This window comes from Dendropsophus ebraccatus, chromosome 1, assembly GCF_027789765.1.
Source record: "Dendropsophus ebraccatus isolate aDenEbr1 chromosome 1, aDenEbr1.pat, whole genome shotgun sequence".
In the NCBI taxonomy this organism is placed as follows: domain Eukaryota; kingdom Metazoa; phylum Chordata; class Amphibia; order Anura; family Hylidae; genus Dendropsophus; species Dendropsophus ebraccatus.
The window spans coordinates 138,671,893-138,698,202 of NC_091454.1; the positions used below are offsets into that span (position 1 = coordinate 138,671,893).

Sequence of the window (26,310 nt, forward strand, 5' to 3'; positions counted from 1 at the left end):
TCACTCCATGCCGACTGTTTCATGCTTGAGAAAGCAATGAGGATGAAGATTTTAAGGTGAAGTGTCCCGGTATGTCATCTTCTTGAACTTATCTTATACTTATATGGACCTATGTGTTAAGCTGAACACCACCTGTAGCACGCCTGTACAAACGCCTGGGACCAGTATTGCCGGTGAGACATCTATGTGTGAACACTGACTTTTATTATTATACCTAGCAAAGAAAAGTGAGATTAAACTAAATAAGGAATATATCAGGAAATCTGCTGCATGAGAAAAAAAAAGTCTCTTAAGGGTATAAACCCACACACCGTATATGCAGCAGATATGCAACAAAAACGCAGAGGATTTGTTGGTACAGATTTGATGCTGTGTTCAGTTATTTAGATCTAATCTGCTGCGAGTTTGCTGCGAGTTTGCTGCGTATCGCAGCAGCAAATACGCTGCATATACGGTGTGTGGGTTTATACCCTAAAAGAGAAGTCCCATGAAATAAAAAGACTGGCAGGCAGGGGGGGGGTGCGGGAAATTAATAGATAATGCACCAAACTGCCTCATTGCAAATGGAATAAACTCAAGATTTGCCCAAAACAATGCTGAGGATCAAGGTAAGTAAATATACTTCATTCTCAGCCCCCTGTGTGCTATGGGAACATAACAGCAGAGACTTCTAACCTGCTGTTAGTTTCTCGCTAAAGCAACATGAAGCAACATGAGATCATATTATTGGAAATAGATGCTTGAAACAAACTTCCAGCAGATGTGGTTGGTAAATCTAAAGTAACTGAATGTAAACATGCCTGGGATAAACATATATCTATCCTAAGATAATAAGAAGGGAAGTAATACATGGACGGACTAAATGGACCAGGGGGTCTTCTATTTTTTTGCTGACAATCTTCTGTTTGTAGGAGGGGCAGCAGGAATGATTGTTCATTTGTTCATGTGGCTGTTCACGTTTCTATCACTGTCAGCAGACCAGCCCCCTATTTACACATGGAAAAGTGCTGCCACCAAATAATTTATACTCACATAAAACATGCAATTAGCTGACCAACACATATTTGCTTGTTCATACAAATACAGTATACAAATATATAGTCTTATTTGTAAATGAGCCTTTACATGAGTCTGTTAATGGCATACAGTCACTTAAGATCCCTAAAAATCGAAAAAAAAATGGGGCACTAAGGACCCTATTCCACGGGACGATTATCGTTCAGATTATCGTTAAGTTGTTCAAATCTAAGCCAAAATCATTCGGTTGAATAGCAGTTAATGATTAACGACCGAACGAGAAATCGTTGATCGTTTAATAGTACCTGAACCAATTTTTTGTTGTTGCTCGCAAATCGTTCGCATTGAATAAGACGTTGTTCGGTCGTTCGCAGTACTGACGAAAGCAATAGCGACGACAAGACGACCGCAAGAACGATCATAAGTAACGATTATCGTTCCATGTAAATGGGTGAGCGATTTCAGGTCTTTGGCAATAGCGGTCGTTTGAGATAGATTATAGTTAACGATTATGCGAACAATAATCGTCCCGTGGAATAGAGCCCTAAGGTCCATAATGAAGTTCTGATCTTAATATTAAAGTAAAAGGGAAAAAATGTGCAAAGATTTTGACTTCTGCATATGCTCTATGGAGTAGTGTCTACATGTAACAATCAGCACAGCAATGTTCTACAGATGTGCATTAGATGGCTATTCCACATCAGTTTTGTTGTGCTTGTCATTTCAGTGAAAATTCATATAATTTTCTGCAATATGTTCTGTGCTTTATTGTAGTTACTGTAGTTGCTCTGCAGAAAATCGTCTCGGAAAAGAAATTACCATTCTGGATTCCGTATTGATGGTTATGGACCAGAAAGATGTATAGTAATATCACAATGGAGATATATGGTATACGCTGATGACTGGTATATTTTGGGATGTGCTAGTATTCAGTGAGGATGCAAAATACTTTGAAGGTCTTCAGGGAGGGAGCCAATAACTTCATCAATATGAAGTTTCAGTCTGTTCAGTGAAACAGGGCTGACAGGAAGATGTTGTCTATGGGCCCGAACCTGAAAATAGAGACCATTAATACAAGTCACAGTTAATTTCTCATCGGATGTAATGTGTTAAAGATACTTTGAAGCAGGGATGGGGAACCTTAGTCCCTCCAGCTGTTGCAAAACTACAATTCCCATCATGCCTGGACAGCTAAAGCTTTGGATGTCCAGGCATGATGGGAATTGTAGTTTTGCAACAGCTGGAGAGCCGAAAGTTCCCCTTCCCTGCTTTAAAGTGACACTGTCACGCCCTTTCTGTATGTGGACTTCTCTACACAGCTGTAAAGCGTAAATTCTGCAGTTTTCATACCTTACTTTATAATATATTTCTTCGTCCTTGGTCCAGTGAAAAATGCTTTTTATTGTTGGAGGATTGTGCCACCTGGGTGGGGCTTCACGGGGGATGTTCCAGTTTGCCCCGCCCACGGCGGCACTGTAGGCCCCACCCTCCATGACATCATCGGAGTCTAATATGCAAAAGAACACTGCAGAGACACCATCACATGTCTCGACGTCAGTGAACTAGCCAGACCTTCCCTCCAGGAAGGAACAACCGAGCCAAAGGCGTTCCCCAGTCAAGGAAACCACCTCAGCAAGGTATCCATCCACAGACAGCTGTTTCGGGGTTTTTGCCCCTCATCAGTGTGGAGTAGGTTTCTGGCTAGTGGGAGCAATGACTAGTAAGTTCATGCAAAAGGACGCTGGTTGACCTCCAGGGAGATCAACCAAAACACCGCAGAGACACCATCACGTGTCTTAACGTGAGTGTATTCTAGAACTTTGCCCCCTGGAAAATCAAATATGCAAAAGAACACTGCAGAGACACCATCACATGTCTAGACGTCAGTTAACTAGCCAGACCTTTCCTCCGGGAAGGAACAACCAAACCACTGAACACTGCAGTGTTCTTTTGCATATTTGTTTGCATATTTGTTCTTTTGCATATTTGATTTCCCAGGGGGCAATGTTCTAGAATACACTGACATTGAGACACGTGATGGTGTCTCTGGGGTGTTTTGATTGATCTCCCTGAGGTCAACCAGCGTCCTTTTGCATGCACTTACTAGTCATTGCTCCCACTAGCCAGAAACCTACTCCACACTGATAAGGGGCAAAAACCCCGAAACAGCTGTCTGTGGATGGATACCTTGCTGAGGTGGTTTCCTTGACTGGGGAACGCCTTTGGCTTGGTTGTTCCTTCCCGGAAGAAAGGTCTGGCTAGTTGACTGACGTCGAGATATGTGATGGTGTCTCTGCAGTGTTTTTTTGCATATTTGATTTCCCAGGGGGCAATGTTCTAGAATACACTGACGTTGAGACACGTGATGGTGTCTCTGCGGTGTTTTGGTTGATCTCCCTGAGGTCAACCAGCGTCCTTTTGCATGCACTTACTAGTCATTGCTCCCACTAGCCAGAAACCTACTCCACACTGATGAGGGGCAAAAACCCTGAAACAGCTGTCTGTGGATGGATACCTTGCTGAGGTGGTTTCCTTGACTGGGGAACGCCTTTGGCTCGGTTGTTCCTTCCCGGAGGGAAGGTCTGGCTAGTTCACTGACGTCTAGACATGTGATGGTGTCTCTGCAGTGTTCTTTTGCATATTTGATTTCCCAGGGGGCAATGTTCTAGAATACACTGACGTTGAGACACGTGTTGGTGTCTCTGCGGTGTTTTGGTTGATCTCCCTGAAGTCAACCAGCGTCCTTTTGCATGCACTTACTAGTCATTGCTCCCACTAGCCAGAAACCTACTCCATACTGATGAGGGGCAAAAACCCAGAAACAGCTGTCTGTGGATGGATACCTTGCTGAGGTGGTTTCCTTGACTGGGGAACGCCTTTGGCTTGGTTGTTCCTTCCCGGAGGAAAGGTCTGGCTAGTTCACTGACGTTGAGACATGTGATGGTGTCTCTGCAGTGTTCTTTTGCATATTTGATTTCCCAGGGGGCAATGTTCTAGAATACACTGACGTTGAGACAAGTGATGGTGTCTCTGCGGTGTTTTGGTTGATCTCCCTGAGGTCAACCAGCGTCCTTTATCATCGGAGTCTAGGCCCCGTCCCCTTGGCAACCACTGGAATGGGCCGGCCTAGGCGGCGATGACATCACGTAGGGGCGGGGACTACCAATGTTGATGGGCGAAGTGGCACAGCGGTTGTTAGGCTCCACCCAGGTGGCACAATCCACCGATGATAAAAAGCATTTTTCACTGGACCAAACACCAAAAATCTATTATAAAGTAAGGTATTAAAACTGTAGAATTTAGGCTTTACAGCTGTGTAGAGAAGTCCTCATACAGAGAGAGGGTGACAGTATCACTTTAAGGCTATGTTCCCATACAGTATCTTGGTCAGGATTTTGCAACCAAAACCAAGAATGGATTGAAAACACAGGGGGAGATTTATCAAACATGGTGTAAAGTGAAACTGGCTCAGTTGCCCCTAGCAACCAATCAGATTCCACCTTTCATTTTCCAAACATCTGTGAGGAATGAAAAGTGGAATCTGATTGTTTGCTAGGGGCAGTTTCACTTTACACCATGTTTGATAAATCTCCCCCACAGGCTATGTTCACACACTGTTGAAATTGAGTGGATGGATGGCATTTAATGGCAAATAATGTCTGTTTTTTTTAAATACCAGCCATTAATTGCCATTAAATGGTGTCCATCCATTCAATTTACCTATAAAATGTATGTTAAAAATTGTCTAAATAAAAAACAATCGCCACCAAAATGTTATTATAATTTTTTTTTTTCTTAACAAGCAAAAAGAAAAAAAAAATGCAACAGAATAACTAAAAGCAGTATTCCATACCCTACTTTGTCCACAAGAGAGGGGATAAGTGTCCAATTGTGGGGTCTGACCTCTCACCACCCCCCTTCCCATGCTATACGCAGATCGTGACCCCGACCCTACCCGCTACATAGAACAGTGGATTGTCTATGAAGGTGATGGAGATACTAGAGACAATGCATGGAGCATGTGCTGACAAAATGCCCCATACAGCAGGGAGTTGGGCCCTCCACAATCAGACACTTATCCCCATCCACCTTCTAAAAAAATAAAAATAAGAGTTTTAAAGGGGACTACTGCGCATGGGGTGCTGAGGATGAAGGTACATGTAAAAGGTATGTTACCTTTAATTCTCAACGCTTCTCCTGTGCATTTTTTATGTAGTGCTTGCTCCGGTATAGCTGTTTGGAGCACTGCCCTGCCCGGCCCTGGAGCGTAAAGCCGTCCGTCCCTGGCCAGCTTACTTTTTCAGTGGGGTGGGGCAGTGCTTCATATGGCCTTACCGGACAGAGCACCACAATAAAACTACAAGGGAACAGTGCCGAGGATTAAGGTAAGAGGGAGCTATCAGGTTAGATTTGTCTAACCTACTGATAGTTCCTATTTAAAGTGTCACTGTCGTGAATTTTTTTTTTGCAGAAATCAATAGTCCAGGCGATTTTAAGAAACTTTGTAATTGGGTTTATTATCCGAAAAATGCATTTTTATCATGAAAAAGCAGTTTGAAGCTCTCCCCCCTGTCTTCATTGTTCTCCTATGGAGAGAGCTAAAGAAAAGACCAAAACAGGACAACAAAGAGTTAATCTACAAATCCCTCACCCGTTATCTGTTCTGACCATCACCAGTGACCTGTCTGAGCTCAGATTACAGCTGTCACCCAGCTCCGTGCCTGTAATCCTCTGTTATCTGCTTTCTGCTGCCGGCTAACTCCCTCCTTCCTCCTCCCCCCTCCCCTCTCCCTAGAGCAGACAGGGCACGTCTCCTGCAACAAGTCACAATTTTCAGATTTTTCAGAGTGGATGAAAAAGAGGAAGGAGGGGGGACCTGGGAAAAGGCTTTTTACATGCAGATAATGGCAGATTTGGCTAATAAACCCAATTACAAAGTTTCTTAAAATCGCCTGGACTATTGATTTCTGCAAAAAAAAAAAAAAAAATACGACAGTGACTCTTTAAGGCTATGTTCACATTACGTGAACAACTGGCCGTTCCGTGACCCCATTAAGTACCGGCCGGATGATCTTTCCGGCTGTGGAGCTCTGATGCGGGCGCATCAGTGCGTGCCCGCATCAGAGCTTGCGATTCACTGCATTCCGGCCGCAGAAAACTGACCTGTCAGTTTTTTCCGGCGCCGCATGGGCTCCCGGCCGGAGCGTGTACGATGTGTGTACGCTCCGGCCAGGATCCCATTGCACATAGGTCCCACCTATGTCCCACCCCGTAAAACTACGGCCGTAGTTCTGCAGCGAGAACTACGGCCGTAGTTTTACGCAGTGTGAACATAGCCTAAATGTAATAACATACCATAAAAAATGTGAATCTGCCTGTGACATACAAGATGAAAATTAGAAATGTGATTGAATGTTTGAGACATCTGTCGGTGATCCGTGACAGATTATTCAAATGGCAAAAGTCTGATCTGAACATAACCTAATGATAATTCTTGCTATTCAGAATACTGTGAAAAATGTGACATTAACCGAGTAATTGAATTTAGAAACAATACCAGTTTGTCTCTTAGTTTCAGTACTAGATCCACAATCTCCACCTCTGATTTGTTCTTTATCCATGCTGTTATATTCTGTGTAAAATGCACACAAAAAAAAAAAAAATACATCCGTTATATACATATCATGTCATATTTGTTTATATCATCCAGGATTTCATTGTACAGTGGTACCTTGGTTTAGGAGTATATTAGATTGAGAGCGTCTTGCAAGAAGAGCTCACAGTTTTTAAAAATTGGAACTTGGTTTAAGAGCATTGCTTTGATTTAAGAGCTCCCTGTACTGGGTGGGAGGGGGAGTGGGGGAGGGGCATGATCTGCATAGTGGTGTCTACAGCACTCTACTCTGACCCATCCTTTCCATCCCTGCTATAATCTGCCTGCACGTACACTCCGCTATACACACTGCTGCTATAATAAGCCTGCACTCACACTCCGCCATTCACACTGCTGTATTGAGAAGTTTCTGTCACTGTCCTCCTACACAGCTCTGTGATTCTCACTTCCTGATTGGTCCATGTTGAACACACCTCCTTCCCTATTGCTGTCATGTGACCACACAGACCTATGCTACTACATTATGGGGATCTGCAGCTCCATCCTGTATCCCTGATGCTGTTTTTTAAGGTACATTATACACCACATGCTAATTGCATCGGGGTGGTGGCGTCCCGGAAAAGTGCGATTGTCATTGACTCATAGGTAATATGTCTATCCTGTCCCAAACCTTTGCGGGGTAATAGAGATTGAAGGGCGAAATGTAGTCCAGCTATATCAGTGGGAAGTGATGTGAAGTATGTAATTATTTGCATATAGCACTTTATACATTGAGACTCCCAGGTAGCTTATATTTTTTTGCACTTGCACTTTATTCTATTTTGATATGGACCCTGTAATGATATGTGTGATATGATGCCCTAATTTTTGCAGCTTTTGAAAGGTGGGCAATAATATTGTATTTTGAACTTTTATATAACCTCCGGGATTGCCACTATCTTTTTAATGCATGGTTTTCCCTCTTTTTAATAAATTGTATTTTTAATGCTATAAAATAAAAGATTTATTTGCTACTGAAACTTAGTATTGTGTGGTTATATTTGACCTATATTAAGAAAACCAACCAACCAAAAATTACATTGCATTACCAATTACTTGGTAATATGTGATAAAGAAATACCCTTAAGGGTGGGTTCATACTGAGGAATTCTCGCGGATAATGTCTGGAATTTCGCTGTCTGTCCGCGCGCACGGCCGCGCGCCTTTCCGCCGGCTCCATACACACCATTCTATGGGCCGGCATATTCCGCTATCCGCCGAAAGAAGCGACATGTTACTTCTTTTGGCGGATAGCTGAATACGCAACCCATAGAGTGGTGTCTATGGAGCCGTCGGAAAGGCGCGCGGACAGACAGCGGAATTCCGCGGATATTATCCGCGAGAATTCCTTAGTATGAACCCACCCTAATAGTAGTTTTCATGGATATGCAGGACAAAACTCTGTCCCTGTTACATGCAAAATCAAAGACTCAATAGCACTGAGATAAAATTAAATGTCACAAGAGAGAAGAAGGATGCGCGCTGATCCGCCACTAATCCACAATACAGGTAAAGCGGTTCCATCAGCATCCAAGTAGGGAAAATCTTCACATCTTTATTAGAAATCCAAGTACATACATGCTGTATTCTGACTTACCAGGGTCTTTATGAGGTAAAGACCTTGCTAGGCTAAAATATGGCATGTATGTACTTGGATTTCTAAAAGAGATGGGAAGATTTTTTCTACTTGGATACTGATGGAACCACTTTATATGTGCCTGTGACATGTCAAAGGTTCTTCTAAATCAGGGGTCTCAAACTCGCGGCCCGCGGGCCAACTGCGGCCCTCGGGACACTAGTTTGCGGCCCCCACCTCAATGGTAGCTTTTCTGTAAGTGCGGCCCTCATCAGCTGCTCAGCCGCGATTGGCTGAGCTTAACTTTATGCTCAGCCAATCGCGGCTGCGCAGCTGATGACGCGGCAGAGGGGGGCCGGCAGTAGTGGATTACAATAGGGGCGTTCCGGGCGGCAGCCCGGGGCCCTGAGCTCCTGGGGGGCCCATGACCACCCAAAAAAGACTTATACTTTCAGTGGTGTACTGTCTCCTGGCTACACTTCCGCCATGATTTGCAAAAAAATCACTGTTTTTTTTATGGCAATTTTGCACAAATCAGGACATCATGACATTATCTATACTGTACTATGAACGCCAGCCTAGTGCCGCCATAGTTACAGTGGGCTGGGGGGGCCCAGGCTTGGTGAACAGCCCGGGGCCTATGGTAAAGTTAAGCCGCCCCTGGGGGCCGGCATCAGGGACGGCTGCAGCTGTTTGGCCGGCCTCCCAAAGACGACGGAGAGGTGGGCGGCGGTGGTGGTGGGAAGGGAGGTGTGCAGTGCAGGGGCCTACAGCCGCATAGCAGAGCCGCCGCCGCTAGCGTCCATGCCGCACATGCAGCTCCCCGGTCTCTGGAGGAGGAGGCCGCAGGGACTGCAAGGTGATCGCATTGCTGCAAGTCCTGGGGCTGTTCAGCAGGATCGGGGGATGTAGTGCAGACCCCCGATCCTGCTTTACAGCCCCAGGACTTGCAGCAATGCGATCACCTCACCCTGCAGTCCCCACGGCCTCCTCCTCCAGAGATCGAGGAGCTGCATGTGCGGCTGCGAGGAGAGCGCCGGTGCCGGGAGGAGGAGGGGTGTGTACCCAGCTCCCCCCAGTCCCCTGTGTCACCCCCAGTCCCCTCTCAGAGACCCCAGTCCCCTGTGTCACCCCCTGCTCCCCCCAGTCCCCTATGTCACCCCCTGCTCCCTCCAGTCCCCTCTCAGAGACCCCCAGTCCCCTGTGTCACCCCCAGTCCCCTGTGTCACCCCCTGCTCTCCTGTGTCACCCCTACTCCCCCCAGTCCCGTGTCACCCCCAGTCCCCTCTCAGAGACCCCCAGTCCCATCTGTCACCCCCAGTCCCCTGTGTCACCCCCCAGCTCCCCCCAGTCCCCTGTGTCACCCCCCAGTCCCCTTCTTGTGGAAAACCGGATGCGGCCCAGCCTCACCCAGACTCTACCTACAGCGGCCCCCGGGCAAATTGAGTTTGAGACCCATGTTCTAAATGTTATAAATGACAGTGCCCATTTAAATGTTGTAACAACACTCACTGCTTCACAGATGACTTTGAGATGTGCGGTTTCAAGTCTTTCTCTCATCTCTTTTTGCTTATGCCGATACCAGCCATCAAAATGGGGAGACTTTAAGAACCGTCTACAATAAGCATGGGATCAGAGACAGTCAAGCAGTTTAAACAAAACAGGATCCTACTAGAATATATTATTTGCAACGGCCGTGATTAATACAAAATTTAAGTTGTTCTGCAGTCAGAGGGAATCCCAGCAGGAGTGTATACATATAGTATAAGCACCGGCAGGGATCCCTAGCGGCCGCACAAAAAAACTGACATGTCAGTTTTGTGCAGCCACTATTCATTGAATAGCGGCTGCACAAGCCTGACAGGTCACACAATGGAAAGTGCGGCTCCAGCCGCACTCTATTGTGTTCAATGGTGAATTGGGGTGCAGGCGCACACGGATGCGCCTGCATTTCAATTCAATAGAATTGAAGTTTATCAGGCCAGCACTGGCCGGGATAAACTTCACTGACACAGAACGCCCGGTGTTTTACGTAGAATGAACCCGACCTCAATGTGGACAATTGTTCAGCTGACAGTTCTCTCTCCTGACTTCCCCAAACACAGGAATGTTCAGCACAACCAAGCATTTATGTGTTCTCTATGAGGAGACAGCTCTGGTGGTAGTTTATCTATCTGAATTTACATCACGCCCAACCCCTATCTCTATGGACATCATCTGTCTGTGTCAGTTTTTCCATACACTTTATACTAATGTATGAAGACTTTAATGCCCTATGAAGATTTAGATCTCCCTTGTTCTCTGCTGGTAACAATAACATCCCTTGTTGCATCTAAGAATCTTCCCGACTCACCTGTAGAGTCCAATCCAATCCCCCTTTATTGTTGAGGTATACTGTGGACCTGTATGTTCTAACATCTTCATTAGCTCTTCTTGCTGAAATGGCCGTACTTGTGGGGGATTCTGTGTATCCAGACAGAGATTTACAAATGTAGTCATAATTTCTCACCATGTTAGCACAATATGATATACTACATGAACATAAGAACTGAAATTCAGTAAGGATCACTGGTGGAAGAGCCCACACTACAAACTAGGGGACTGGGGAAGGTAAGCTATTGATGTTAAAAAGAAATTATTTTTCAGCTGTGGAATTTTAAAATGCAAGAGTGGTACATAAAGTAGTAAATAAAGGAGCAATTTCACAGTTTTCAGGGGCTGCTGTGTCCATGTTTGCATGGCTCTGCTCATTGTGTAGCAGCTCAGCTTACACTTATTTGAACATAAACAAAATGGATCGATTAAAATCGAAAAAAAATTTTTTTTTTTTTTTCAGAACATAAGTAGATGCTGCTTGCATACAGCAGCATCTATTCTTTGCATCCATTTTTACTTTTTAACATATTTGTTAAATGGACAGCAAAAACACAGTGTGACCCTCACCTAACAGACAGCAGCTTAACAGTTTGATTTTCAATGCATTGTTATAATAAAAAAAAACACCCTAAAAAGTCCTCCTATTTATACAGCTGAAGGCTAGGTTCACACTACGCATATTTCAGTTAGTATTGTGGTCCTCATATTGCAACCAAAACCAGGAGTGGATTGAAAACACAGAAAGGATCTGTTCACACAATGTTGAAAATGAGTGGATGGCCGCCATTTAATGGCAAATATTTGCTGTTATTTTAAAACAACGGCTGTTATATTGAAATAATGGCCGTTATTTACTGTTATATGGCGGCCATCCACTCAATTTCACCATTGTATCAACAGAGCCTTTCTGTGTTTTCAATCCACTCCTGGTTTTGGTTGCAATGTGAGGACCAAAATACTGAGCAAAATACTGTGTGTGAACCCAGCATAGTGCATTAAGTAGAGAATAGTGCAGTGACTAACCTTCCAGGGTGTAATGGCGCTATGATGTGGCATTAGGCTTCCCATATAGCGTTCCTGAAACACACAGAGAAATGCTTTAGGGTGTGTTCACACAATGGGGGAGATTTATCAAGATGCATCCTAGGCGTATGCCACAGAAGAGGGGCAGATTTGCCCATTTTCCGTGGCATATGCCAACCGTATCCTCTGGTCGCCTTATAGATGGGCACAGAGGGCTCAGCAAAGTGAGGAGAAAACATGACCTCCTCCTGCTCCTGATTTATCACGATTTACGATTTCACAGGTGTAAATCATGATAAAAATCTATATCTTCTCCTGAGCAGGTGTAGATTTGTCGCGCAATGCCTGCGCAAGGCACAGGGCTGGCCAGAGGCGTGGGCCTCTTAGTAAGTCCAGCTAGAAAAAAGGGGCAGGGATCTTGATAAAAGCCCCCCCCCCCTGAATGTTTTTTGAGGTGAAAATATGACTGTATGTTGATATTTATGGCATGATAATAACTATCATGATTATCAAAATACTGCCATATTTTTACATCAAAAAACATTGTTTGGACATACCCTTAGACTGCATAAGCTTAAAACAGAATAGAAAATGAAGCTGATTCTTACCAGGGGGAGAATAAAGCTCTGGGTTAAATCAAACATATGTTTCTGCAGCAATGAGCTGAGTGCGGAAGAAGGGAGTTTTTTCTGCAGACCCTGTAAGGAGAAGTCCAGTAGTTTTAAATCAAATATATCTATCTATATACAGTGTATAACTAATAGATTGATGAAAATGTGTTAATAGAGATATTTATGACTCCGGCTGCCATCCAAGAAAGTCACTAGCAACTAGAGGCACCACTTCTCCTTTCTTCCCACCACCAGTAGTATACTTGGTTGACAAAGGTCCAAGTGACCGAAACGCCCCAGGATTGGGTATACTAACACTGTATGAAACGATTGTTAACTAACAAGTAATGTCTTGAAATATGGCTTTTAACTTTTAAATAAAAAGGTGGCGTAATAGGCATAAACTTTGGAGTCGAGTGCAGTTGTTATATACCATATATTTGACTACTATTTAACCTGCACCAACCTAACAGAGTGCATGGACATGCTAAACCTAAATCAAATAACTAATTGTTGATGATTGGTTTAAAAAGTTGTCGTTTGTAACTTTATGACAAGTAACTTTAAGGGGACGTTCACACTTACCGGATCCGCAGCGTATTTTCTGCTGCGGATCCGCAGCAGATTTCATTTAAATAACTGAACACAGCATCAAATCTGCTGCGGATCTGCTGCAGATCTGCTGCGGATCCTGTAGGTGTGAACGCACCCTAAAGTAACTTTTTGACAGAATTGTCTGTCTGGGAAAACATGGTCTCACATGTAATGTGCCTTTAGTCAATCTGCTACCTGCTGTTCTCTTTTCAGAGACCTGGTTACGGAAGAGGAAAAAATTATTGTTGAGTCTAATATTACCACTTGTTATTTGCAGCGTTTTAGGTGAAATATTAGTGCAGCTCCCTGTCATTCCTCTATTTCTTTGTAAAATTAGGCTCAGATATGACACATCCATTTTGCAACAGATCCTGACAGTTTCAAATGACTAAGGTTACAAACCCACTTGCCGGATCTTCAGCGAGTCTCCTTGCTGCGTTTTTGCAGGGAGACTCGCTGCAGATCCCGGCCCTATACTTTCAATAGCAGAGAAACTCGCAGCAGGGATGTACATCCCTGCTGCGATTTTGTCTGCAGCCCGCCCCATTAACCCCCCGGCCGCCGGACAGTATACATTACCCGGTCCCCGTTCCTGCTTGCTTCGGGGCTCCCGGTGTCTTCACGGCCCGCCCGGCCAATCAGTGCGCTGCGGCGGGGCAGCGCACTGATTGGCCGGGCGGAACGTGCCGGGAGCCGCTGAAGCAAGCAGGAGCCGGGATCAGGTAATGTATATCCTGCCCGCCCCCCTGCAGCACGATCGCCCCCGGCCGCACGATCGCCCCCAGCCCCGCAGCCCCCGGCCGCACGATCGCCCCCAGCCCCGCAGCCCCCGGCCGCACGCTAGCCCCCAGCCCTGCAGCCCCCGGCCGCACGATCGCCCCCAGCCCCCGGCCGCACGATCGCCTGCAGCCCCGCAGCCCCCGGCCGCACGATCGCCCCCAGCCCCGCAGCCCCCGGCCGCACGATCGCCCCCAGCCCCCCGCCGCCCGATCGCCCCCAGCCCCGCAGCCCCCGGCCGCACGATCGCCCCCAGCCCCCGGCCGCACGATCGCCTGCAGCCCCGCAGCCCCCGGCCGCATGATCGCCCGCAGCCCCCAGCCCCGCAGCCCCCGGCTGCACGATTGCTTGCTGGGGGCGATCGTGCGGTCGGGGGCTGCAGGGCTGCAGGCGATCGTGCGGCCGGGGGCTGCGGGGCGATCGTGCGGCCGGGGGCTGCGGGGCTGTGGGCGATCGTGCGGCCGGGGGCTGCGGGGCTGGGGGCGATCGTGCGGCCGGGGGCTGGGGGCGATCATGCGGCCGGGGGCTGCAGGGCTGGGGGCGATCGTGCGGCCGGGGGCTGGGGGCAATCGTGCGGCCGGGGGCGATATACATTACCTGATCCCGGCTCCTGCTTGCTTCAGCGGCTCCCGGCACGTTCCGCCTGGCCAATCAGTGCGCTGCCCCGCCGTAGCGCACTGATTGGCCGGGCGGGCCGTGAAGACACCAGGAGCCCCGAAGCAAGCAGGAACAGGGACCGGGTAATGTATAATGTCCGGCGGCCGGGGGGTTAATGGGGCGGGCTGCAGACAAAATCGCAGCAGGAATGTACATCCCTGCTGCGAGTTTCTCTGCTATTGAAAGTATAGGGCCGGGATCTGCAGCGAGTCTCCCTGCAAAAAAGCAGCAAGGAGACTCGCTGCAGATCCGGCAAGTGGGTTTGTAACCTAATAGTGGATCCATAACATTTCTGTCTGGCTTGTGTTTTCTATTCTGGAAAGAATAGCATGCTTTAAAGGGGTTATCCAGCACTACAAAAACATGGTCACTTTCCCCCTATTGTTTTCTCCAGTTTGGGTGGGGTTTTGAAACTCAGTTCCATTGAAGTAAATGGAGCTTAATTGCAAACTGCACCTGAACTGGAGACAACAGTAGGGGGAAAAGTGGCCATGTTTTTGTAGCGCTGGATTACCCCTTTAAGATTGTGTCTATAAAATGACATTGAGTGCCCTCTAGAAAAAAAAATAGCATGTATGATGAGTTGTGCATCTTTTGAGAGTAGCCAAAAGGCCTAACATAATAAACGAAGGTAAAATTACCCTACATAATACTATACATTTCTATATCCCCCAGTGGTTACCTTTAATAACTGTTTAATAAGGACCTTGTCTTTGTGAAGAAATGGCTTATAGGAGGTGTACATCCCTACAGAGAATGAAAATAGACAAAAATAAATTTTAGTTTACTACAGATACAATATCAAACTCCCTACTCTCCATGTGCTAATACACTGTTACTACATGCTAACACACTATGCCACTGTGTTGTGAGAAACAACTCTAATAAAGCACAATTGTGGGAATAACTGAAAACATAACCTTTATTATATTGATTAAAATACACTCTATTGTGAATCCATCATCATCACCAACTAAATATGCTGCTTATATCCAAGCTAGATATAGTACACCAATTGCAAATGATGTGAATCAGCTCAGGTATTGCCAACCGTATACAATTTATATCATACAATAAACCACTGTAATGCTTCAAACACTCTCAACGCATTTCTACCACAATTTGGTGGTGTCATCGGGGGAAATTATACAAGAAACACATGAAGCAGTAAGCATTTATTCTCAACCATAGTATTACATAGCAAGGGGGACAGTAGTTATAAAATGCCAGGGGCATGTGAGGAAATAGAATGCACAGCCCAGTTGCTTATGTTATTGCCGCCAGGCGGCTACTCACTGACTCCCCAGTCCACCAACAGAACCTCCATAGGAAGGCTGAATTGTGTCTCTGCACTGCCTCGTACTATTCATTATGCAATGGCAATGAGTACTTGGGTGGGTTCTGTGAGTAGGATGCTTTTATCAACGATTCTCCACTGCCCCCACTGCTATGTATACAAGGGGAGGTTTGTACTACCAGCGTACATGCTCCCAATTGAGCGCAAACATCGCTGTTATCCTTGATCTGTATATAGAGAACACATATTGGTGCTAAAGTGACATTATATGTTATGCGTGCATACATATTTGGCACTGCAATGCAGGGAAAACTAGTGGACTCGTTTTTGAGGTAAACATTAATCATTCAACAAACAGCCATAAAATATATCATGAAAAAAATCTAGAAAAATTATATTTTGTGTCAAATTTCTGACCACTTTTCCCATTAATACCCGCAAAGATGGCTGCCATTTTTAGGTAGTGGGAACATAGCCTAAGGGTGTACCATTCCAAAAGGGTAAACTTAATTTTGGTCACAAAGGCCCAAAACAGCTCTGGCCATGGAGTTGTTAAACATGGTTAGGTGCAACTCTATACATAACCCCTGGCTACTTATGCTGAATATTCAAGACCCTTTAAGTAGTTCTAATTTTTTAGACCGTGTTGCCCATCTGAACTAATTGCAGCTTTATCAGCATTTTGTATACCAGTTGGTAGTCCATTTTGTAGTACAGTTTGATTCATAACATAATTTACTTTGATCTCCTTACGAGACTATAGGTACAAGGTTAGAATAATAGTTTGAAGTATTCAATCTTACCCATTTTTGTGTCCAGTGTCTTTAACTTTGTTATCTTCTTTAACTTCACTTGTTTTGGCAAATCACCTACAGGTAAAAATAAATTCACACTGCATTTACTATTTTTATATGGTTTGGGTGAATTGTTTATTGCATTTATTTCTTACTGATGAAAACGCACAAAAAAATTGTGCTCAGCCCGGTTATCTGCTAGTCAGACGTGTAATATGAAGTTCCTGGGCCTCCTACTAACAATGGTGAAATAGATTCTGCACATTGTCAATGTTTGGGTCCAGAAAGCAGTAGGCATGCGATATTCCACAAGAAAGTTATGTAAAGCATCATACAGGACTGGTAATCCGGTAAGTTTTGTTCAAGAAACCATGTAGTTGCCTAAAACAATCCTGAATTTAATATGTGACGACTAGTGTCTTATGATTGGAAATTCTTGATGTGATTCTTTTTGTAGAGAATACCTGGCATGTGTTTTTAACTCTCTTGTTTCATGGTATTGTTTATTAACATCAGAAAATGGGACATTATTCAGCACTGCACTCCCGAGAATGCCACTTCAGAGGATGAAGTCTTTAGGCTCCTCTCTCTCCAACATCTGCACTAATCACCCTATTCCAGTCTCTCTCCCCTGTTGCTACTACCCAACTTACTAAAATATTCAACCTCTCTCTTTGATCTCTTTGATCCCTCTAGGATCTTTCCCTCATCCTTCAAACATTCTATTACAATCCCTGAAAAAAAATCCCTGGACCCATCCTGTGCAGCTATCGGATAGGTCATTCCATCTGTCTCTTGGAATGCCTGGTCTACTCTCAACTAGTCTGCTTTCTATCTGATAATTATCTTCCCAACCCCTTAAAGGGGTACTCCGGCCAAACACTATAATCAACCTCTTAAAAAGGATGTACCACCTGGTACATCCTCTTTAACCTGAATCCACGGATCGATAGGCGCCGACACGGGGAAGCCGGTGCCACGGCCCGTTTTTCGGACCACTGCCCGGTTCCCGTGCACGGCGCCGTTCGATCCAGTGGTACCGGCCGGTGCTGAAGCACTGGAGGTCGGCCGGGCCGCCCCCAGTGGGGGGGAATTCCCTCCCCTGTATGACGCGGCTCCATTCATTCTAAGCGAGCCGCGTCATACAGGGGAGGGAATTCCCTCTCACTGGGGGCGGCCCGGCCGACCTCCAGTGCTTCAGCACCGGCCGGTACCACTGGACCGAACGGCGCCGTGCACGGGAACCGAGCGGAGGTCCGAAAAACGGACCGCGGCACCGGCTTCCCCGTGCCAGCGTCAATCAATCAGTTGGTTCAGGTTAAAGAGGATGTACCGGGAAGGCTTGTAAAAGGGGTGGGGCTTAACCTGTTAAGGACCAAGCCAATTTTCATTTTTTGCGGTTTTGTTTTCTCCTTGTGTTTAAAAGATCATAGCACTTATAGTTCCATGAGATCAGTACTTGATTACTATGGGCTGCTGGAACCCATAGTAATCAAATGCCAAGCCGGAACCAGTGTCATTGCGGCACAGAGCCCCGGCAACAAGCAACAAGCACGGATCACCCCTCCACGATTGCATTGTGCATTTAAGTGTCTAATTGGTCGCGTTTGGCAGTGCCCGGCAGTTCAGAGCGGGGTCTCGGCATGACCCCTATCTGAACTCCCCTAAGAGCACAATGATGTACGGGTATGTCATCGGTCCTTAAGGAGTTAAAAGGGCGGGGCTTGTTCATATGGAGCTACCTATGGCAGGAAAGCTATAGAGAGCATGAGTAAACCCCCACACAGCAGTTGCGGAGTTTGCAAGGGGCGGAGCTTGCTCAGAAAAGCTTCCGCGACAGCTGTATGGGAATTTGCTCATGATCCATATAGCTTCCTCACGCCCGCCCACACTACCCCCTGGGGCAGGACGCCCGCCCACATCCAGTAACTCCACGCTGTGACGTCACATCCCAAAATGGCATGAGACGTTTTAGAAAAAAGTGGGTAAGGACACCACACTTGAAATGCATGTACATTACAAAGTTGTATAACTTTAGGTTATGGTCGCAATACTTATAGTGTTTGTCTGGAGTACCCCTTTGACATTTGTTTTCTGCACTCTACATTTCACAGAAACTGTAACTGAGGTGTCAAATGACCTCCTGACAACTAAATCTCAAGGCAGCTATTTTATGATATTCTTCTTAGATCTTTCTGCAACATTTTGCACTGTAGATCACCAATTCCCCAGTTCTATTGGCCTCAAGGATTCTGCTCTCTCTTGTTTTTTTCCTACCTGACCACTCCTTTAGTGTATATTAGCTGGCTCTACTTTTTCTCCTCTTCCCCTTACCATTGGGGTTCATAAGAGATTAGGGCTGGGCGATAATGGCCTAAATCAATATCGCGGTTTATCGTACATGTAGCGGCGGTAACGATAAATTGAACAATAATTACGACACGCCCCTTTTAAAAGCCACACCCCTTTTGAAAACCCCATTTTCCGATGGTAATACAAACGTGGATTTATTCCATATAACAATGTGCAGCAAACTTCACAAGTAGTACACAACGTTTTGGCATCTCCTACACCATTTAAAAGTGCCACTTGAAAATGGTGTAGGAGATGCCAAAACGTTGTATATTACTTGTGAACTTTGCTGCACATTGTTATATGGAATAAATCCAAGTTTTCACGTTTGTATTACCATCAGAATATTTTTACTAGCTGACTTGATCCAAGGTCTGGGATTCATCTGCTGCCACCCACAGTTTGTTTATTGTGCTGCCTATATTTTTTGCTATATCTATCTATATACTGTGGGGTAGATTTCTCAAACATGGTGTAAAGTGAAACTGGCTCAGTTGCCCCTAGCAACCAATCAGATTCCACCTTTCATTTTTGAAAGAGACTGTGAGGGATGAAAAGTGCAATCTGATTGGTTGCTAGAGGCAGCTGAGCCAGTTTCACTTTACACCATGTTTGAGAAATCTACCCCAGTGTGTGTGTGTGTGTGTGTGTATATATATATATATATATATATATATATATATATATATATACACATACACACACATACAGATAGGAGATGGATAGATAGGAGATAGATAGGAGATAGATCGATAGATAGATAGGAGATAGATCGATAGATAGATAGGAGATAGATCGATAGATAGATAGGAGATAGATAGATACAAAAAAAGAGAAAAAGCAGCACTGCTCAATTGGCGTTGGGTTGGTGCCAGCGGACCTAGGTCTTGACTCTTGACCGTATTCAAATAGTAAGTAGATAGCCCACTGCACTCAAAGCGTTAACGGTGCAAAACGCAGATTTATAAAAAAAAAAACGATGTGCTGCACTATGGTTTTTTGAATAAATCTACAGTACATTACGCACCATTAACCCTTTGAGTGCCGTGGGCTATCTACTTACTAGATAGATAGATAGATAGATAGGGGATAGATAGGAGATAGATAGTAGATAGATAGATAGGTAGACAGTATATAGATAGATAGATATCTCCTATCTATCTATCTATCTCCTATCTATCTATCTATCTATCTATCTATCTATCTATCTATCTATCATTACATCTATCATTTATCTATCTCTCTAGCTCCTATACCTTTCTATCTAATATCTGCCCCCAGTCACCCCCCCCCCCCTCTCCCGCACATACAGTTGGGGTCAGCTATAGGTCAGCACCTCCATGCTCCCCCGGCCTCTCTCTCCCGCACAGGAAGGAATCCTCTGCCCCCTGTCACTCAGTGCTGTAGCACATATATCTGCCGGCAGCGTCCCGGGCAGATCGTCACACACGGCTGCTTCACCACTGCCAAAAGATGAGGCGAGGAGGATTCCTGTGCGGGACAGAGTGCGGTGCCCGGTGGGGGGAGGATGTGCTGACCCATACCTGACCCCAGCAGCCACTTTATGTACGGGAGAGGGGAGGCAGGGCACACCGTGCAGCTTCCAGAGCCGCCCGGAAGCAGCAGCAGCACTGAGCACACAGCACGCCTGTGCGCAGCCTGTCACATCTCCAGTCTTCCTCCTCAGGAAGATTAACAGAGGGGAGCAGAGCATGCGGCCGCAGGGTGAGGAGGAGGGAGGGGAGAAATACCGCAGATACCGTCCTGACAGAGTTGAGGTCGGTTAACCGACGCCAGAGACGGTATCGGTATTTTGACGGTATACCGCCCAGCCCTATAAGAGATCACTCCTGGATCCTTTCCTGCTTTCTTTTCACACATGCCCTATTGGACAAAGTTGATTTGGCTTTCAGTATCATCTCAACATTGATGACACCCAGCGATATACCTCTTCCAATTACATTGCTCCTGCACTCCTACAAAACACCAGTGATTGTCAGTCCACTGTTTCAAATATCACATCCTATCTAAATCTGAGCTTCTTGTATTTCATTTTTCTACTTACTCACCTACTGACATTTACATCTCTGTTTGTAGCACTACCATAACTCCTAAGCAGAATACCAGCTGTCTTGGGGTTACGCTAGACTAGGCCTCTTCTTTTAAACCTGTATTCAGTTAATTCAATGCTCTTTTCACCTACACCTCAAAAACACCCGCCTTTGCTTACGGTTAAAAACCACGAAAACTCATGCTGATGCTTTGATTTATTCTTGTGTTGAACACTGAACTCTTTACTAATTGGCCTCACCCCCCCCCCCCCATGTCAGCCATTGCACTGGTTACCCATCAAATTCAGAATACAGTACAAAATCCTCACCCACAAAGCTCTCCACACTGCCCCTCCCTGCATCTCTCTCATTTCTATCTACCTCCCCATTCTTTGTGTTCTTCTAAAAATCTAAAACTAAAATCATCCATATTCTGAACTTCTCATTGCCACCTCCAAGACCTTTCTCATGCAGCACCTGTTCTCTTGAATGCAATACCCAAACACTTAGGCCCAGATTTATCAATCTGTATGAGACAAGAAAAAAGTTACTTCTTTTCCTTTAGTAGTCCATCACAGCCCAGCTTTCATTTCTCAAACTGTTCTGGCAAAATGAAACCTGAGCTGTGATTGGTTGCTATGAGCAAGGCAGACACTTTTTGTCTCATGCAGATTGATCAATCTGGGCCTCAGACTCATTCCCATTACTTACAGTTTTAAGCATACCCTAAAGTCTCATCTTGTTAGGCAGGTTTATAACATTTCCTAAATGGCTTTCGTTACCATCCCCTCACCTTTCAGTCAGCAGTGTTCCCTTATGTTTAATGGACTTGCATCGCCACACAAATAAAATCCTTTCTGCTTTTGTCCTAACCCCATTCATCATAGACTGTAAGCTTTTGGGAGCAGGGCCCTCATTACTCATGTTTCAGTAAGTAGGCTCTGTTCACACGGAGCAAAACTGGCGGAATTTGGTGGCGGAGAATCCCGCCAGCCTCCGTGTCATAATGGGAGTCTATGGGAGGCTTGCACGCCTCCTCTCTCCGCGCTGAAGAATGAACATGTTGGATGAGTCAAGTGACATGTTGTATATAGTGTATGATCATGATTGCATTATTGTGATATATTGGCCATAATGGAGTGTTCGCCGAGTGGGACAGTTTAACATTATATTGGATTTGGATCTTCATTTCTAACATCATGGGATAGATTGCGCATGAGATAGAGAATACTGACAGTGACAATGACAGTAGCTGACAATGACAGTGACTTTCATGCATTCATTTTTTGGTATTGTTCCTGTTGCAGTGGGATATATTGTTAAAATTATGAAATCTAATAGATGCGCAAGCGTTAACCATTAAATGTATAATATAACAAAATATACATATATATAAGTATTACCTATATATAAATAAATAACATAAGATAAGATACATAGTGGTACTTGGTTGGTATGAATATAAGATGGTTAAAAATATGAAATGCATCAGGGAATACAAATGGGTCCGGTCATGTGACGGGTAGAAGGCTGTATATGAAAACAAGTATGGAACGCACTGTAAAACGCATATATTTCCAACCATAGTCTTTTAGATGTTCAGTTGTTTAATTAGATGATGCAACATTTTATTTACTCATGCGCATTAGAGAGCATAGACGCTAATGGCGCCATTTTGATTTGTAATAGATTTTGAAACGCATAGTGGAACGCTGTTTAGTTGTTCAATCAGGTGATATATTGTCTTACTCGCACATGCGCACTGGAGGACACAGACGCTGATAGCGCCATTTTGATTATGGTTTATATGTAATAGATGTTGAAACGCACAGTGGAACGTATGAGCTCATTATTGGATAACACTTTTTGTTCTACTCATGCACACCACAGCACTTGGACGCCACTGGCGCCATGCGGACCGCCATGGTGCACGCTCCATGTCTTTTGGCCACTCAGGTATTTTTTTATGTATCATTATGTAAATTGTATCATGAATTCTATGTATAATGTTGGGTATAAAAAGGACACCGTAGCAACTAATCTCCACCCCTGACGAAGTCACTGTGTGTGACGACACGCGTTGGGTCTCCACCAGGTCATCAGTGTCACGGCCGCGGCGGTGTCCCGTGTTCCGGGCCACCGCCGCGACCTCCTCCTGCCCCATGCAGCCGCGGGGGTCCTTGTGCAGGGACCCGGCGCTGCTGCTAGTTCGGCCCCTGGGGGCGCCTCACCTCTCCTCCGCTCCTGTCTCCGTCTGTGCCGGCCGGCGCGCGCGTCCCCGCCTCCTAGGGCGCGCGCGCGTGCGGGCTGTCTCAGATTTAAAGGGCCAGTCCGCCCTTAATTGGTTAATTGCACCTATCACTCCCTATAAATCCCAGCATGCCCTGTCCCTTGTGTTGGAGCCTCTACATGCTTCCCATAGCGTTTGGCCCAGCCCCCTGTTGTTCCTGTTTCCTATCCGCTACCTGGTCCCAAGTCCTTGTTCCTGATTCCTATCCGCTACCTGGTCCCAAGTCCTTGTTCCTGGTTCCTGCTCCCCTGTCACAGCATTGCTCCTGTGTTCAGCCTGTCACCTGCGGTTACGCCTGCAGACCTCTGCCAGAACCATCTCCTGCCTACTGCTCCTGCCACGCCTCGCCTGCCGTCACTAGCAACCAAGCCAGGAGTAGCGACCTGGGGGTCGCCTGCCGCAGCAAGTCCATCCCGCCTTGCGGCGGGCTCTGGTGAAAACCAGCGGCCCCTTAGACTCCGCTCCCTGGTGAGGTTAGTGCCATCGCTGGTGACGGTCCAGTGGATCCACTACTCCAGATGTTACAGTAGGCTCCAACCATGGATCCCGGCGAGGTGCCTGATATCCGTGACATAGCCCGAGTGGTCGCCCAACAGGCGCAACAGATCCAGCAACTCACTGCCGCCTTACAGCAGCATACTACAGCCCAGCGCACACCACCTCCTGCTGCTTTTTCTACACTTCGACTGGCTCTCCCAAGCAAATACGCTGGTGACTCCAAGTTGTGCAGAGGATTCCTGACTCAGTGCACCATGCATATTGAACTTTTAAGTAGTCAGTTTGCCACCGAGCGCTCTAAAGTGGCTTTCATCATCAGCCTATTGGAAGGAAGAGCTCTGGCCTGGGCCACACCACTGTGGGACCGTGATGATCCTGTGGCTGCTAATCTCCGAATTTTCCTGGCCGAGTTCCGCTCTGTCTTTGAGGAACCTGCCCGTGCCTCTTCAGCTGAAACTGCTCTCCTCAACCTCTCTCAAGGGAGCTCCTCTGTTGGTGACTACGCCATCCAGTTCCGCACCCTGGCGGCAGAATTAGACTGGAATGAGGCCGCTCTAATAGCCACCTTCAAGAGGGGTCTGTCCAGTCGGGTGAGAGACGTGCTTTCCGCCCGAGACCTACCTACCTCCCTGAACGAACTCATCCTACTGGCCACCAGGGTCGATACTCATTTTTCTGAGAGGGAGGAGGAGGTCTGGCATGAACGGCGACTAGGCCTGTCCCGTCGCCATCACCAGCTAGCGCCGGTCTTCCAGTATCCTGACGTTCCGGAGTCCCAGTCGACTCCTGAGATTCCTATGCAGGTGGAACGGGCTCACCTGACGCCTGATGAAAGACTTCGTCGTCTGGAGCTGAATCTCTGCCTCTACTGCGGTGGTTCGGATCACTTTCGGCTGAGATGTCCCCAACGTCCTCAAGCGTCCGGGAAACTCCAGCACCTAGGTCCGTTGGGAGAGGTCTCCCTGAGTGTGAATGCCACCTCTCCAAGTTTGTCTGTGCCAGTTTCCATCCAGACACCCTCAGGACAAACTCACCAAACTACTGCCTTTCTCGATTCTGGGTCAGCAGGCAATTTTATTGCAGCTACATTGGTCCAGAGATGGCGGCTACCCGTGACCCCACTAGCCAGACCCCTGTCTATCTACTCGGTCACAGGCGAGATTCTTACCGACCATGTGCACTACCAGACCGCACCTCTAGTCCTCCAGGTGGGCACTTCACATCTGGAGAGGATCTCCTTCTACGTCCTGCCCCATTTTTCTTCCACCATCCTCCTGGGACTCCCTTGGCTGCAATTACATGCCCCTAAACTGGACTGGAGAGCCGGGAAGATTCTCAGTTGGGGTCAGGACTGTTCCAACCAGTGTCTGAGGTCACCTCAGCCTAAGCATTCTATGTTGTCACCCGAGCCCGCCAAGCCTTTGTCCGCCCTACCGGCGGAATACCAAGATTTACGCCTGCAGACCTCTGCCAGCACCATCTCCTGCCTACTGCTCCTGCCACGCCTCGCCTGCCGTCACTAGCAACCAAGCTAGGGGTAGCGACCTGGGGGTCGCCTGCCGCAGCAAGTCCATCCCGCCTTGCTCTGGTGAAAACCAGCGGCCCCTTAGACTCCGCTCCCTGGTGAGGTTAGTGCCATCGCTGGTGACGGTCCAGTGGATCCACTACTCCAGGCGTTACAATCAGTTCCCATGGGTGTAGGGTGATTAGACCATTGTTTTGTGCATACATCTCTGGCATTTTTAATTAGTACCTATATATTGTTCATTTGTTTCTTCTTTATTGCAAATTGAATTTATTGGGATTATATTGTATTTTGGATTGGTTTTTAAAGGACATGTATTTAATATTGATCATCACTTTTTTTCTCCTCCGATCTTGTTATTCAACAACATAATTTAATGCCAGTTTTTGTACAGTTTTTTTTCACAGCAGGATTAGGGACATATGTTTGTACTTGATTTTGATCATGAGCACAAGATGATTAAATGAGGCCCTGGTGTAGTGGGAGGATCATTATATCCTCTCACTTCTGGTTTCCATATATACCTATGTGGTTTTTTAATTGTTTTTAATCATGGTTGTTATGGTGTTTTCATTTTTGTTGTTCTTTTTTTGAATCATGTAATAATAAAATTTGATTATACTTGATCTGGAGGTGTGCGCTCTGATAGTGTCTGGCTTTTTTCTTTGGTTTAGTCAGTGTGGAGAGAGGAGGCGCTCTAGCCTCCTATAGACTGTCATTATGACAAGGAGGCTGCGGCGGAGAATTCCGCCACGGAATTCCGCCTGTTTTGCTCCGTATGAACGGAGCCTTAGTGTGTGTAATGTGATTACATATTTATATACCCTCAGTATTGTAAACTGCTGCAGAATTTGTTCCATATTAAGTAAATAAAAATTATTTTTATTACGTAGAGATGCTATAAGAATAGGCATGCTGCGTCACCACTGCTCTTTTCTTACCTGACACTCGGGGTTCCCCAACACGAAGGATGTGAGGCCAATGCTGCAATGTCTTGATGAAGAAAGGATTTGTTACTCCAAGTAACAAGCTAGGGCTGCAGAGTGAAAAAGAACCATAACTATTCTAGAACTTTTCTTGAGAATAAAAATAGGAAAGTAGCATAAACATTTACTCACGGCGCTTGTGTTTTTGTTGTGTACTCTTTGAATTCACTGTCATGAATAGTGAAATATGGGCGGAAATCAGAGCAGAACTTTAAAGGAGAAATGCATCTGTA

General features: G+C 46.0%; 1 protein-coding gene across 4 annotated transcripts in view; it reads right to left on the reverse strand.

The window, feature by feature from the left end:
• Positions 1-478: 478 nt before the first annotated feature.
• Positions 479-26,310, reverse strand: part of DENND6B (DENN domain containing 6B) — a 52,304-nt gene continuing 26,472 nt past the window's right edge. For all 4 annotated transcript variants that reach the window (XM_069979655.1, XM_069979645.1, XM_069979630.1 and 1 more), the window contains 10 exons: positions 26,210-26,305; positions 26,033-26,127; positions 16,385-16,450; positions 14,967-15,031; positions 12,254-12,343; positions 11,646-11,699; positions 10,600-10,709; positions 9,759-9,861; positions 6,575-6,649; positions 479-2,069 (listed from right to left, as the gene is read on the reverse strand). In XM_069979655.1, the coding sequence (XP_069835756.1) occupies positions 1,947-2,069; positions 6,575-6,649; positions 9,759-9,861; positions 10,600-10,709; positions 11,646-11,699; positions 12,254-12,343; positions 14,967-15,031; positions 16,385-16,450; positions 26,033-26,127; positions 26,210-26,305 (877 nt within the window). In that variant the 3' untranslated portion in view covers positions 479-1,946. The remainder of the gene's footprint in view (positions 2,070-6,574; positions 6,650-9,758; positions 9,862-10,599; positions 10,710-11,645; positions 11,700-12,253; positions 12,344-14,966; positions 15,032-16,384; positions 16,451-26,032; positions 26,128-26,209; positions 26,306-26,310) is intronic.